Source organism: Coregonus clupeaformis, chromosome 17 (genome assembly GCF_020615455.1).
Source record: "Coregonus clupeaformis isolate EN_2021a chromosome 17, ASM2061545v1, whole genome shotgun sequence".
In the NCBI taxonomy this organism is placed as follows: domain Eukaryota; kingdom Metazoa; phylum Chordata; class Actinopteri; order Salmoniformes; family Salmonidae; genus Coregonus; species Coregonus clupeaformis.
The window spans coordinates 18,540,278-18,556,138 of record NC_059208.1 but is presented as its reverse complement, the minus strand read 5'-3'; the positions used below and the strand labels follow the sequence as shown (position 1 = coordinate 18,556,138).

The window sequence follows — 15,861 nt, the reverse complement described above, 5'->3', positions numbered from 1 at the left end:
CCCAAAATAGCTTTCAAATAGGTTAGAATCAACATTAGATACTTTAATCAGCCTTTTAACATCCTGCTTGAAAAACAGGAAATAAAATGGTGTCCGACAGGGTTAAGTAAGAAGACCAGCTTTAGAAACCACCACTGATGTAACTAAACTGACCAATAGGATACCCCAGATCATTTTAAATTTCAAGGTACGACACATCAGTACCAGTGGTTAGTAATTATTTATCTGTTTGATCCCTCTAACGTTAAACATGGTTGCTGCTGTATCACCTGATTTTACTGGTTGTGAAGCGTTACTTTTAAACAGCCTAACACCAGCAAAGTGGAGGCAAATTATTTGGGTTTAGATAACAAAGCTGGAGATTACATATCAACTTCCAGGTGACAGTTTAATTAACTATCTCTTGGCAGCCCCCAACACAACAATAGACTTCCATTTCTCCTCTAAGTGCTAATTCCCATTCTCAGCCAGCCGGCAGGTGTATGGATTAATGTGGAAAAAATGTAATGTTTGGCTTAATAGAAATTCTCAGACTAAATGTGTGAAGACGGTCGTATCTGTCCAGGGTGTCAGATAAATAAATAGATGTTTCCCCCCTCAGCCATGTTATTAGCATGAAAAATATAGGCCTACTCCTGTATTTAACATGATGAATTGAAGTTATATATGACTTCTCCATCTCTCTGTGTTGGTAGGAACAAAGTCTTTAATACATTTTCTGCCAACTACAGTGCCTTTAGAAAGTATTCACACCCCTTGACTTTTCCCACATTTTGTTGTGTTACGGCCTGAATTTAAAATGGATTAAATAGAGATTGTTTTGTCACTGGCCTACACAAAATATCCCATAATGTCAAAGTGGAATTATGTTTTTGTACAAATTAATGCAAAATTAAAAGCTGAAATGTCTTGAGTCAATAAGTATGCAACCCCTTTCTTATGGCAAGCGTATACAGTGCCTTCGGAAAGTATTCAGACCCCTTGACTTTTTCCACATTTGGTACGTTACAGCCTTGTTCTAAAATTGATTAAATAAAAATATTTCCTCGGCATCTACACACAATATCCTGTAATGACAAAGTGAAAACAGATTTTTTTAAATTTTAGCAAATGTATTAAACATTTTAAACAGAAATACCTTATTTACGTAAGTATTCAGACCCTTTGCTATGAGACTAGAAATTGAGCTCAGGTGCATCCTGTTTCCATTGAACATCCTTGAGATGTTTCTACAACTTGATTGGAGTCCACCTGTGGTAAATTCAATTGATTGGACATGATTTGGAAAGGCACACACCTGTTTATATAAGGTCCCACAGTTGACAGTGCATGTCAGAGCAAAAACAAAGCCATGAGGTCGAAGGAATTGTCCGTAGAACTCCGAGACAGGATTGTGTCAAGGCACAGATCTGGGGAAGGGTACCAAAACATTTCTGCAGCATTGAAGGTCCCAAGAACACAGTGGCCTCCATCACTCTTAAATGGAAGAAGTTTGGAACCACCAAGACTCTTCCTAGAGCTGGCCGCCCGGCCAAACTGAGCAATTTGGGGAGAAGGGCCTTGGTCAGGGAGGTGACCAAGAATCCGATGGTCACTTTGACAGAGCTCTAGAGTACCTCTCTGGAGATGGGACAACCATCTCTGCAGCACTCCACTAATCAGGCCTTTATGGTAGAGTGGCCAGACGGAAGCCAAAAGGCACATGACAGCCCACTTGGAGTTTGCCAAAAGGCACCTAGAAACAAGATTCTCTGGTCTGATGAAACCAAGATTGAACTCTTTGGCCTGAATGCCAAGCATCACATATGGAGGAAACCTGGCACCATCAGCGGCAGGGTCTGAGAGACTAATCAGGATTGAGGCAAAGGTGAACAGAGCAAAGTACAGAGAGATCGATGAAAACCTGCTCCAGAGCTCTCAGGACCTCAGACTGGCGCGAAGGTGCACCTTCCAACAGGACAACGACCGTAAGCACACAGCCAAGACAACGCAGGAGTGGCTTTGGGACAAGTCTGTGAATGTCCTTCAGTGGCCCAGCCATAGCCTGGACTTAAACCTGATCGAACATCTCTGGAGAGACCTGATAATAGCTGTGCAGCAATGCTCCCCATTTAACCTGATAGAGCTTGAGAAGATCTGCAGAGAAGAATGGGAGAAACTCCCCAAATATCGGTGTGCCAAGCTTGTAGTGTCAAACCCAAGAAGACTTGAGGCTGTAATCGCTGCCAAAGGTGCTTCAACAAAGTACTGAGTAAAGGGTCTGAATACTTACTGTAATATTTTCTTTTTGTTTTGCAAAAATGTCTAAAAACCTGTTTTTGCTTTGTCATTATGGGGTATTGTGTGTAGATTGAGGGAAAAAAATAATTTACTCAATTTTAGAATAAGGCTGTAACCTAACAAAATCTGGAAAAAGTCAAGGGGTCTGAATACTTTCCGAAGGCATTGTAAGTTCAGGAGTAAAAATGTGCTTAACAAGTCACATAATAAGTTGCATGGACTGACTCTGTGTGCAATAATAGTGTTTAACATGATTTTTGAATGACTACCTCATCTCTGTACCCCACACCTACAATTATCTGTAAGGTTCCTCAATCGAGCAGTGAATTTCAAACAGAGATCCAACCACAAAGACCAGGGAGGTTTTTCATAGCCTCGCAAAGAATGGCACCTATTGGTAGATGGATAAAAAAGTAGACATTGAATATCCCTTTGAGCATGGTGAAGTTATAAATTACACTTTGGATGGTGTATCAACACACCCAGATACAGGCGTCCTTCATAACTCAGTTGCCGGAGAGGAAGGAAACTGCTAAGGGATTTCACCATGAGGCCAATGGTGACTTTAAAACAGTTACAGAGTTTAATGGCTGTGACAGGAGAATGGATCAACAGGATGGATCAACAACATTGTAGTTACTCCACAATACTATCCTAAATGACAGAGTGAAAAGAAGAAGGAAGCCTGTACAAAATACAAATATTCCAAAACATGCATCATGTTTGCACCAAGTCATTAAAGTAATACTACAAGAAATGTGGCAAAGCAATTCACTTTTTGTCCTGAATATATTTGGGGAAAATCCATTACAACATTATTGAGTTTCAGGATAAAACAATTAATGTGATGGTGCTAAGCACATAACAAAATCCTAGCGGAAAACCTGGATTAGTCAGCTTTCCACCAGACACTGGGAGATGAATTCACCTTTCAGCAGGACAATAACCTAAAACACAAGACCATATATACACTGGGGTTGCTTACCAAGAGGACAGTGAATGTTCCTGAGTGGCCAAATTACAATTTTGACTTAATTCTACTTGAAAATCTATGGCAAGACCTGAAAATGGTTGTCTAGCAATGACCAACAACCATTTTGACAGAGCTTGAAGAATTTTGAAAAGAATAATGGGCAAATGTTGCACAATCCAGGTGTGGAAAGCTCTTATAGACTTGCCCAGAAAGACTCACAGCTGTAATCGCTGCCAAAGGTGCTTCTACAAAATATTGACTCAGGGGTGTGAATACTTATGTAAATTAGATATTTCTGTATTTCATTTTCAATAAATTTGCACAAATGTTTTCACTTTGTCATTATGTGGTATTGTGTGTAGATGGGTGAGAAAAACAAATATATGTAATCCATTTTGAATTCAGGCTGTAACATAACAAAATGTGGAATAAGTCAAAGTGTATGAATACCTTTTGATGGGAGGCTGGCTGAATTAGTTATACCTGTCACCCTTGTATGTCAAGCATACTTGTGATACACAAAAGGATTACCTGTGATACTCGTGTACAGAACCTCAAGGCCGGTGTATCCACTCTGTCAGGGAAGACATCGCTCAGAGTCCATTTAGTCTACGTGAACTGTACACCAATGACTAAATGTGATAGACTGTAAAAACATTAGTGAAAGAGTACATACAAGGCTGCTAAAACTTTGGGACTATCCCTTAGTATTGATCAAATGCAACGAGTCATATACTTGGTGATTTTTCATTAAAAAACCCTGGGCACCAACCAGAAACCTTTCCAAAAATTCCTGAAAGAAAACTAGATCTCGTCCTGATATTCTCCCCCATAGGGATGAGGTCGGTGAAATGCCCCTGGGCCTGGTTGCACAAGGAGAGGGCTAAAACATGGCTCCTTTTCCCTTTCCTCTTTCCTCTGCCCCAGATCTCATTCTTCCCTTGTGAGCCTCTTCATTCCAACCACTAGCTAGCTATCTAGACCTGTTTCCTTAGGCCAGCTCTGACTTTCTCCTCCACTAGAGAATGGCTGTGCTGTTCCAAAAGTCACAGTAGGGCTGGTTGAAGGGCTGCTTGGGCCGTAAGGAGAGGCTGACACTACACAGAGAAAGTAGATCAGTGGGTTCCTGCTACAAGACAAAAAAAGCTTATTGCTTCTCCTCCTAGTTCCATAAGTGTAGAGCTTTGTACCAGTGAGATGAGTAACTTGCTATTATAATAATGGCCTTTACCGTATCTCACAGACACTGGGGTACCTTGCAATTATACTGGGGAAAGGGGAATACCTAGCCAGTTGCACAACTGAATACATTAAACCGAAATGTCTTCTGCATTTAAACCAACCCCTCTGAATCAGAGAAGTGTGGGGGGGTGCCTTAATCGACATCATTGGCGCCCAAGGAGCAGTTGTTGGGGTTAACTGTCTTGCTCAAGGGCAGAATGGTAGATTTTTCCACCTTGCCGGTTAGGGGATTCGAACTAGCAACCTTTCGGTTACTGGCCCAACACTCTTAATGGCTAGGGTACCTGCCACCCATACTCTACTGTACTCGTGTGGATTTAAATAAACAACACTATAGTCTTGGATTTAGATTAGTATTGTCTTGGATTTCCTCCACAAAAACGCTTTTGTTTTGATGTGGCATTAAACATACTGCAGTTGAACAGAATGTCTTCGTCTTCAAGCAAAGTCACATTCATTCGTGCACACAATTGAAAACGAAAAGGTCCAGGTAGGCCATCTCTATTTCAGTCTGTGTTCTTGTGCTTGGTGCCCATTGAACACGACCTAGGTACTCAGTATGGCAAGTTTGTGAAGACCCTCCACAAAACATTGCCCCAGTCCTAGACAACTTTTATCCCTGGCCTCATACAGTATATTTCAACCCTCCTTTCCTGTGTATCACTCGAAGACACAAAGGGCTTTTGTTGTCGAAGGAGACGCAAACCTTTCCCCATGGCTATAAAAAGAGCAGAGAAATACCCAGTATGATTAGCTTATTGAAAAACTCTCACATCACAGTGCTCTGTTTATGTCTCCCATCCAATTATTTTTTTCTAATGAACATAAGGTGTCTATATTAGCAGGAGCTGATGCGCCTGTGCGGTCATGGTGATTCTCTATTGGCTGCATAAGATGTGGGCACCACAAACCCTCTGTAAATGTGTTTATTGTACATGCTGGTAGCCAGACAGTTTCAATATATAACAATCGTCCCTTGAAACATACTGCCATTGAAATAAAGTAAACCGTGCATATGAATGTGCAGATGTGGCGGTGAAGAGTCTGTTTTGAAACATTCTATATTTTCTCAGCAGTCAGGGAGGTTAGTGTGAATGCAGCCATTGGGATGTTACGGGTCAGGATTTGACAGAGTGATGGCTGCTGTGTATGATAAGCATTGATTATTGAACTGCATTTTAAGCCTGTACATTTCTTCCTTTCTCTGTCTCCCTTCTTTTTTCTGTCCCCCTCTCTCATCCCTCTCTGTCTGTATCTCTCCTTCCTTCTGTTTCTCTCTCTCTCTCTCTCTCTCTCTCTCTCTCTCTCTCTCTCTCTCTCTCTCTCTCTCTCCCTTCTTCTCTCCCTTCTTCTCTCCCTCTCTCTGCCTCCCCCCTCCTCCCTTCATCCCTCTCTCTCAGCGGCCTGTAAGGACCACCGGCGGGCTCTGGAGGTGTCCCAACACTCAGAGGAGATGGGGCTGATCCTGGGGGTGTGTGCTGGGGGCCTGGTGGTGCTCATCCTGCTCCTGGGGGCCATCATCATCATCATCAAGAAGGGGTGAGTCACTGGCCCACATTTTTATACCACCTCAAAGGCACATGATTACCACACAGCTTGGTAATTGTTTCCTAACTGACAATTCTCTGGACCACACAAACCATGCTTGTGTATCTGTAGAATGTTGATGTTATTTTTGAGATTATACCCTCGAGTTTTCCCTAGAACTCGCAAGGGGGGGCTGCACTACCTCCCATTCCCTTATGGTGTACCAGAGGGACCACACCGCTCTCATCTGCAGGGCTTATCTGAGTGTGAAATATTTAATTAAAGGCGAATACAATTCAATAACTCACTTAATTACGCACGCCCGGCAGCGGCATGACCCATAAATGAGAGGATAATTTGGAGGGAAAAGGTGTGCTTTAGGAGATGATTAGCCTAGCCACTAGCCTAGCCACCTCCCCGCAGGTGATGACAACGAGAGGGGCGCCCCACCCACCTTTGTGGTGGCATATGACCCAGACGTTACTCCCTACTCATATACTCCCTTTCACAGGAGTGACTTGAGGGGAGTATCTGGGTTTTGCCCGCTTTTTATTGTCCCACTCTATATTTAAATGTAAACTGAGCAAAAAAAGAAATGTCCTCTCACTGTCAACTGTGTTTATTTTCAGCAAACTTAACATATTTGTATGAACATAACAAGATTCACCAACTGAGACATAACCTGAACAAGTTCCACAGACATGTGACTAACAGAAATTGAATAATGTGTCCCTGAACAAAGGGGGGATCAAAATCAAAAGTAACAGTCAGTATCTGGTGTGGCCACCAGCTGCATTAAGTACTGCAGTGCAGCTCCTCCTCATGGACTGCACCTGATTTGCCAGTTCTTCCTGTGAGATATTACCCCACTCTTCCACCAAGGCACCTGCAAGTTGCTGGACATTTCTGGGGGGAATGGCCCTAGCCCTCACCCTCCGATCCAACAGGTCCCAGACGTGCTCAATGGGATTGAGATCCAGGCTCTTCACTGGCCATGGCAGAACACTGACATTCCTGTCTTGCAGGAAATCATGCACAGAACGAGCAGTATGGCTGGTGGCATTGTCATGCTGGAGGGTCATGTCAGGATGAGCCTGCAGGAAGGGTACCACATGAGGGAGGAGGATGTCTTCCCTGTAACGCACAGCGTTGAGATTGCCTGCAATGACAACAAGCTCAGTCCAATGATGCTGTGACACACTGCTCCAGACCATGACGGACCCTCCACCTCCAAATCGATCCCGCTCCAGAGTACAGGCCTCGGTGTAACGCTCATTCTTTCGACGATAAACGCGATTCCGACCATCACCCCTGGTGAGACAAAACTGCGACTCGTCAGTGAAGAGCACTTTTAGCCAGTCCTGTCTGGTCCAGCGACGGTGGGTTTGTGCCCATAGGCGACGTTGTTGCCGGTGATGTCTGGTGAGGACCTGCCTTACAACAGGCCTACAAGGCCTCAGTCCAGCCTCTCTCAGCCTATTGTGGACAGCCTGAGCACTGATGGAGGGATTGTGCATTCCTGGTGTAACTTGGGCAGTTGTTGTTGCCATCCTGTACCTGTCCAGCAGGTGTGATGTTCGGATGTACCAATCCTGTGCAGGTGTTGTTACATGTGGTCTGCCACTGCGAGGACAATCAGCTGTCCGTCCTATCTCCCTGTAGCGCTGTCTTAGGCGTCTCACAGTACGGACATTGCAATTTATTGCCCTGGCCACATCTGCAGACCATAAGCAAATAGGTAAACTGGGATAATACTACAGAGTTAATCAGGGGGATTTTTCCACAAATTGACAGGTATTTACCTTTCCATGGTAGCAAGATCTTATCTATTTTTGCTAATTTTCTATTAAAATTGATTGGAGTAAGATCATTTATTTCATTTGGTATATGTATTCCGAGTATATCCACATCACCATCAGACCATTTTATTGGTAAACTACATGGTAATGTAAATGTTTTTTATTTTTTAGTGATCCAATACGTAATATAGTACATTTATCATATTTGGTTGTAATCCAGAGAGGTTAGAAAATGTATCTAGATCCTCTGAGGCTGTGGAGGAATTCAAGTTGTGGATTTAAAAGAAAACATGAATCATCAGCGTACTATGACACCTTTGTTTTTAAGCCCTGTATTTCTAATCCCTTGATATTATTGTTGGATCTGATTTTAAAAGCTAACATCTCGATGGCCATAATAAATAGATATGCCGAAAGTGGACAACCTTGTTTCACTCCTCTTGACAGTTTAAAACTTTCTGAGAAATAGCCATTATTTACTATTTTACACCTAGGGTTACTATACATGATTTTAACCCAATTTATAAGAGATTCTCCAAAATTGAAATGCTCCAGGCATTTATATATAAACCCCTGTCGTACTTGATCAAATACCTTTTCGTAGTCTGCTATGAATAGCAGGCCTGGTTTCCAGATTTTACATAATGTTTTATTGTTTCCAGTACTTGCCTTATATTATCTCCAATGTATCGTCCATGTAAAAAACCTGTCTGATTAGAATGAATAATGTCCGACAATACCTTTTTAATTCTATGCGCTATACATTTTACTAGAATTTTTGCATCACAACACTGAAGTGTAAGGGGCCTCCAACTGACTGGATCTTTATATTTTCCACTTGTATCCTGTTTCAGTAATAATTAAATCAGACCTTCTTCTTGAGTGTCTGATAATTTATCATTTACATACAGTGAAAAAAGTATCAGAAATATTTGGCAAATAGAAATCAAACTGGATGGACATCAGAAATAGATGAGAGAGGTTGAGGGTAGAGGAAGGACAGCACTAAAAACAAACAAAATATAACTATTATAAAATAGATTGTGTCCGTAAAATGTATTAGCTGGAAGTAGAAGCCAAGTCTTATTGTTCATTAGTTTACACCAATTAGGGAAGGGTAGTAGGGTTAGTGGAAAATAATAAAGGAAAATATATTTTTTAAAAGATACACACACACACACACACATATCTATATATATATATATATATATATATATATATATATATATATATATATATATATATATATATATATATATATATATATATATATATATATATATATACATTGAAGGAAAAAAGTATTTGATCCCCTGCTGATTTTGTAAGTTTGCCCACTGACAAAAAAATGATCAGTCTATAATTTTAATGGTAGGCTTATTTGAACAGTGAGAGACAGAATAACAACAACAAATCCAGAAAAACACATGAATGTTATAAATTGATTTACATTTTAGTGAGGGAAATAAGTATTTGACCCCCTCTCAATCAGAAATATTTCTTGCTGCCAGGTGTCTTTTATACAGGTAACGAGCTGAGATTAGGAGCACACTCTTAAAGGGAGTGCTCCTAATCTCAGTTTGTTACCTGTATAAAAGACACCTGTCCACAGAAGCAATCAATCAATCAGATTCCAAACTCTCCACCATGGCCAAGACCAAAGAGCTCTCCAATGATGTCAGGGACAAGATTGTAGACCTACACAAGGCTGGAATGGGCTACAAGACCATCACCAAGCAGCTTGGTGAGAAGGTGACAACAGTTGGTGCGATTATTGGCAAATGGAAGAAACACAAAATAACTGTCAATCTCCCTTGGCCTGGGGCTCCATGCAAGATCTCACCTCGTGGAGTTGCAATGATCATGAGAACGGTGAGGAATCAGCCCAGAACTGCACGGGAGGATCTAGTCAAATTAACTCAAGGTAGCTGGGACCATAGTCACCAAGAAAACAATTGGTAACACATTACGCCGTGAAGGACTGAAATCCTGCAGTCCCCTTGCTCAGGAAAGCACATATACAGGGCCATCTGAAGTTTTCCAATGAACATCTGAATCATTCAGAGGAGAACTGGGTGAAAGTGTTGTGGTCAGATGAGACCAAAATCGAGCTCTTTGGCATCAACTCAACTCACCGTGTTTGGAGGAGGAGGAATGCTGCCTATGACCCCAAGAACACCATCCCCACCGTCAAACATGGAGGTGGAAACATTATGCTTTGGGGGGGGGGGTTTTCTGCTAAGGGGACAGGACAACTTCACCGCATCAAAGGGATGATGGACGGAGCCATGTACTGTCAAATCTTGGGTGAGAACCTCCTTCCCTCAGCCAGCGCATTGGAAATGGGTCGTGGATGGGTATTCCAGCATGACAATGACCCAAAACACACGGCCAAGGCAACAAAGAAGTGGATCAAGAAGAAGCACCTTAAGGTCCTGGAGTGGCCTAGCCAGTGTCCAGACCTTAATCCCATAGAAAATCTGTGGAGGGAGCTGAAGGTTCGAGTTGCCAAATGTCAGCCTCGAAACCTTAATGACTTGGAGAAGATCTGCAAAGGGGAGTGGAACAAAATCCCTCCTGAGATGTGTGCAATCCTGGTGGCGAACTACAAGAAACGTCTGACCTCTGTGATTGCCAACAAGGGTTTTGCCACCAAGTACTAAGTCATGTTTTGCAGAGGGGTCAAATACTTATTTCCCTCATTAAAATGCAAATCAATTTATAAAATTTTTGAGATGCGTTTTTTCATCATGTCTTTGTCAGTGGGCAAACGTACAAAATCAGCAGGGGATCAAATACTTTTTTCCCTCACTGTAGGAGTGGTTAAAACATGCTAATAACGTTCCTCTGAATATATCAAAAAAAGGTTTGGTATACCTCGACTGGCATGCCATCCAACCCTGGAGTTTTCCCGGACTTAAAGTATTTAATTGCATCCAGAAGTTCGTCCTCTGTAATTTCACCCTCACATGAGTCTTTCTGTATTTTACAATAGAAAAAAAATCTCTACAATTAGCTTCAGTTAAACAATAAGTATTTCTAGTCCCATATTCATAGCATGCAATGACTACATCTAGCTTGTGACTCTACGAATTTGTTGGATGCATTTGCTGTTCGTTTGGTTGTGTTTCAGATGATTTTATGCCCAATAGAAATGAATGGTAAACTATTAGGTTATTTTGGAGTCAGTTTTATTGTAAATAAGAATATAATATGTTTCTAAACACTTCTACATGAATATGGATGCTACCATGATTACGGATAATCCTAAATGAATGTGAATAATGATGATTGAGAAAGTTACAGATGCACAAATATCATACCCCCAAGACATGCTAACCTCTGTCCATTACAATAACAGTGGAGGTTAGCATTTTTTTTTTGTGGGGGGTATATTTTTTGTACTTCTGTGACTTTCTGTAACTTTCTGCACTGTAATTTTTTTCATCAATTATAAATGTCTCATGTTCCAACCCCATCATAACTCAAAGTCTGGTCTAGGCTTGCTCAGAAATAGGTGGACATTTCTCAATTAGGTGAAGAGGGTGGTTGACAGGTTCCATTCCAGCTGAACAGGCATTATACATTTTATTTCTTTTAATTTAACCTTTTTTTAACCAGGTTTCTCATTGAGATTTAAAACTCTTGTTCAATAGAGACCTGGCCAATATAGCAGCACATTAAGTTTCATACAGACACATTTACAACATAAAACACAAGGCACTACAGTTAAAAAAAACATACATTTACACATTGAGCAGGCATGTTGTAGGGAGATAACACAGTTCATATTGTTTCCAGTCTGTTAAAGCATCAGTAGCTCTCTAATGTAGCATTTCCATGGCTATGGAGAGGATATGAAAAGTAATTGATTAAAGGTTCCTGTTGGTTCCGGTTAGGTTCCCCCAAGTAGTTCAATAAAAAAACAGTTTGCTCATCAATAATGCCTTACCAGTGTAACTAACATACTGTGGGCGGCAGGTTAGCGGTTAAGAGTGTTGGGCCAGCAACCGAAAGGTCGCTGGGTCGAATCCCTGAGCCGGCAATGTGGAAAAATCTGCCGTTCTGCCCTTGAGCAAGGTAGTTAACCCCCAACAACTGCTCCCCGGGCGCTGATGATGTCGATTAAAGCAGACCCCGCACCTCTCTGATTCTGATTCAGAGGGGTTAGGTTAAATGCGGAATACATATTTTGGTTAAATGCATTCAGTTGTGCAACTGACTAGGTAATCCCCTATATGTAGCCTATTAAAACACACTATATATTGTGGCAGACCAGGGGGTTTGATCTAAACGTTTACACAGATCAGACACGGACACAAGTGTGATACCTCAGTTTCAAGGGTGTTTATTTTAAAACAATAAAGAAAATAACCACGTCTCCTCCAGGAGACCTCTTCCAGGTTAGCAACTTCTGGGCTACGGGGAATGCTGTCTCTTTTGGGGTAGAACACAGAGCCCCTCGGTTCTAGCAACCTCTCACTACCTCCAACCTCTCCCCTGTGCTGCCCTCCTGGCAGCTTTATGGGCCCCGTACGGCTGGTGAGCAATCAGCCCCTTGATTACTCACCAGCCTCAATCAAACCCAATTAGTCCTGGCCTGAGGACCCGTCGAGACCTGGCACGTCCAGCAGAAGGAGCCACCGCCGCGTGATGTAGACTCCGTCTGTTACCAGGCCTCGACGAGTCTCTCCCTGGTGGCTTGTCCATGGTGCGCCACAATATACGCCACAATATACAAAAGTATGTGGACAGCCCTTCAAATTAGTGGATTAGTCTATTTCAGCTACACCCGTTGCTGACAGGTGTATAAAATTGAGCACATAGCCATGCAATCTCCATAGACAAACATTAGCTGTAGAATGGATTTACTGAAGAGCTCAATGACTTTCAACGTGGCACCGTCATAGGATGCCACCTTTCCAACAATCAGTTCGTAAAATGTCTGTCCTGCTAGAGCTGCCCCAGTCAACTGTAAGTTATGTTATTGTGAAGTGGCAACGTCTAGGAGAAACAAAGGCTCAACCGCGAAGTGGTAGGCCACACAAGCTCACAGAACGGGATCGCCGAGTGCTGAAGCACGTAAAAATTGTCTGTCCTCGGTTGCAACACTCACTACCGAGTTCCAAACTGCCTCTGGAAGCAACGTCAGCACAATAACTGTTTGTTGGGAGCTTCATGAAATAGGTTTCCATGGCCGAGCAGCCGCACACAAACCTAAAATCACCATGCTCAATGCAAAGCGTCGGCTGAAGTGGTGTAAAGCTCGCCACCATTGGACTCTGGAGCAGTGGAAAAGCGATCTCTGGAGTGATGAATCACTCCAATGGTGAATCTGGGTTTGGCGGATGCCAGGAGAACGCTACCTGCCCGAATGCATAGTGCCAACTGTAAAGTTTGGTGGAGGAGGAATAATGGTCTGAAGCTGTTTTTCATGGTTCGGGCTAGGCCCCTTAGTTCCAGTGAAGAGGAATCTTAACGCTACAGCATACAATGACATTCTAGACGATTCTGTGCTTCCAACTTTGTGGCAACAATTTGGGGAAGGCCCTTTCTTGTTTCAGCATGACAATGCTCCCATGCACAAAGCAAGGTCCATACAGAAATGGTTTGTCAAGATCTGTGTGGAAGAGCTTGACTGGCCTGCACAGAGCCCTGACCTCAACCCCATCGAACACCTTTGGGATGAATTGGAACACCGACTGCCAGCCAGGCCTAATCGCCCAACGTCCGTGCCCGACCTCACTAATGCTCATGGCTGAATGGAAGCAAGTCCCCGCAGCAATGATTCAACATCTAGTGGAAAGCCTTCCCAGAAGAGTGGAGGCTGTTATAGCAGCAAACTGGGGACCAACTCCATGATTTTGGAATGAGATGTTCGACGAGCAGGTATCCACATACTTTTGGTAATGTACATACTTAGAGTCCCAGGGTTGTGGGTTCGATTCCCACGGGGAACCAGTATGAAAATGTATGCACTCACTAACTGTAAGTCGCTCTGGATAAGACTATATTTTTTATTTATTTTTTATTTATATTTTATTGACTAAAATGTAAAAATGTAAAAGTAGTGTATCTAGGCCTATGAAAAATATGTCTCAAGGTATTATTTTCTATGAAGTCGAGTCTCAAGTCATCAAATTTGACTCGAGTCCACACCTATGGCACACACAACCCTGGAGAAGAAAGAAAAAACACATTATTCCAGTTTACTCCACTAAGCCACCATGAAGTTAGCTCTTAGCTGGATGAATGCTACATTTGCTCTGGCAGGAAGCGACATGATTTACTCGTTAAAGGGGAACACAGTGACATATTCAATTAGAGGCTGGTCTAGCTGCTTTGGCTGTGGTTTGGTCCTGTCACTGCGTGGTAAATGCATGAGTCACAAGGTCCAACCAGACGTTGCAGAGACCGTTGCCAATTTCACGTTAAGGAATCCATCCCTCGGCCGGCCGGCATTTTTTGCATCTCACATCTTCTTATTTCTCTTGATCCTTTTCTCTGCCCTCCCTCCAACTCACTCGCCAGAAGGGACTACTACTCTTACTATCCGTAAGTGACGCCAACCCTCCTTCCTTTCCATTGTTTTGCCAGTCGATCATTCACATGCTTGTGCTCTCTGGCTGCCAATGAAGGGTTTCAGTGGCCAAATCAATCAATCTCTCTCTCTCTCTCTCTCTCTCTCTCTCTCTCTCTCTCTCTCTCTCTCTCTCTCTCTCTCTCTCTCTCTCTCTCTCTCTCTCTCTCTCTAGGAAGCCAGTGAACATAAATAAGACGCCGATAACGTATCGTCAGGAGAAGAGTCAAATGGGTTCCATGGAGCGCAGTTTCACTGACCAGAGTACTCTGCAGGAGGACGAGCGCATGGCCCTCTCTTTCATGGATGCACACACCTGCAGCACGCGCAGTAAGACACACATGTACACGTGCACACACACACACCTGCAGTATGTGCTGTCAAATAAAAAAGAAGACACCAGCAATCCAGCCATGATGCATTCCTGGAACACCTGAGGACTAAAATATTCACTCACATAATCACTTAGGACAAGCTTTTCCCAAAATGTTCATCAAACGCTCCCACAATATTGTGTGTGAACTTTATACCTCCCACAACATCCATTTAGTCTTAGAAAAGCTTCATATAATTCAGAAGCGGCTGTACTCCCTGCAGCAGATCCACAGTCTGAAATAATATAACGAGAAAAATTAAATTGCAAGCAGAAGTAAAGTGAAACACCTTCAGGCTATAAAATGATTTGTGATTCTAATCATCTTCCTTCTCATCTCGATATCTTGAAATATTAAGGTGCATAACAGAAATGGAAAGAAAAATCATGTTGTTAATTTTTTTGGGGTTTTTCATGTCCTGGGCATAAAACACCTTAAGTTAATTTCCCACCTATCTTTTCCCTTAAAGTTTCCTTAACTTTAAGTCAGTTGCACAAAACATTTAAGGGGAATTTCCCCCTTAAATTAAGTGAACATTTTAAGGGTGCCCATGAGGTCCCTTAACTGCTTAATTCAGTATGGATGGAAACAGCATTTGTGGAGGTGAATGTTGCTTTCATCTGCTCTGGTTACAAAAGGAAAACATCAACCATTGAGCTGCTTAGCTAAACAATGGAAGGTACACAATCCATGGCTACAAAGCTAGCTGGCTAGTTAGCTATAGCTACTCTGTAAGCTAGCTTGACGTACTAGAAAGTAATATAAACAAGTTGAGAAAAAAGTAACTAAAATAAATGTGGTTTAGTATCTTCTGAAGCAATTTGGTTATCTTGTCTTGATTGTAGAAGTTCTACTTTGCTATCTCACAAAATTAAAGTGATCTCTTTGAGGAGACGTTTAGTCAGTGAATCAGGCCATCTCCATGGTAACCAGATAGTCTTTCTGCCATACATGCCTTCAAACTAAGGAAATATTTGAGGGGCTCTATGCAACGCCCTTAAACAATTCCCTAAGGTAAGGGAAAATGATTCCTTAAGGTAAACACTTAAGATGTTTTATGCAACCGGGCCCTTGTGTACTTAATAG

At 42.3% G+C, this 15,861-nt stretch overlaps 1 protein-coding gene across 5 annotated transcripts in view; it reads left to right on the top strand.

Annotated features, from left to right (window-relative positions):
• The window catches only part of LOC121585925 (receptor-type tyrosine-protein phosphatase U), a 362,429-nt gene that overhangs the window by 268,220 nt on the left and 78,348 nt on the right, over positions 1-15,861 (top strand). For 3 of the 5 annotated variants that reach the window (XM_041902265.2, XM_041902264.2, XM_041902263.2), the window contains exons 14-16: positions 5,896-6,034; positions 14,353-14,376; positions 14,577-14,731. In XM_041902265.2, coding sequence (XP_041758199.2) covers positions 5,896-6,034; positions 14,353-14,376; positions 14,577-14,731 — 318 coding nt within the window. The remainder of the gene's footprint in view (positions 1-5,895; positions 6,035-14,352; positions 14,377-14,576; positions 14,732-15,861) is intronic. The other 2 variants (XM_041902267.2, XM_041902266.2) reach the window with 1 other exon arrangement.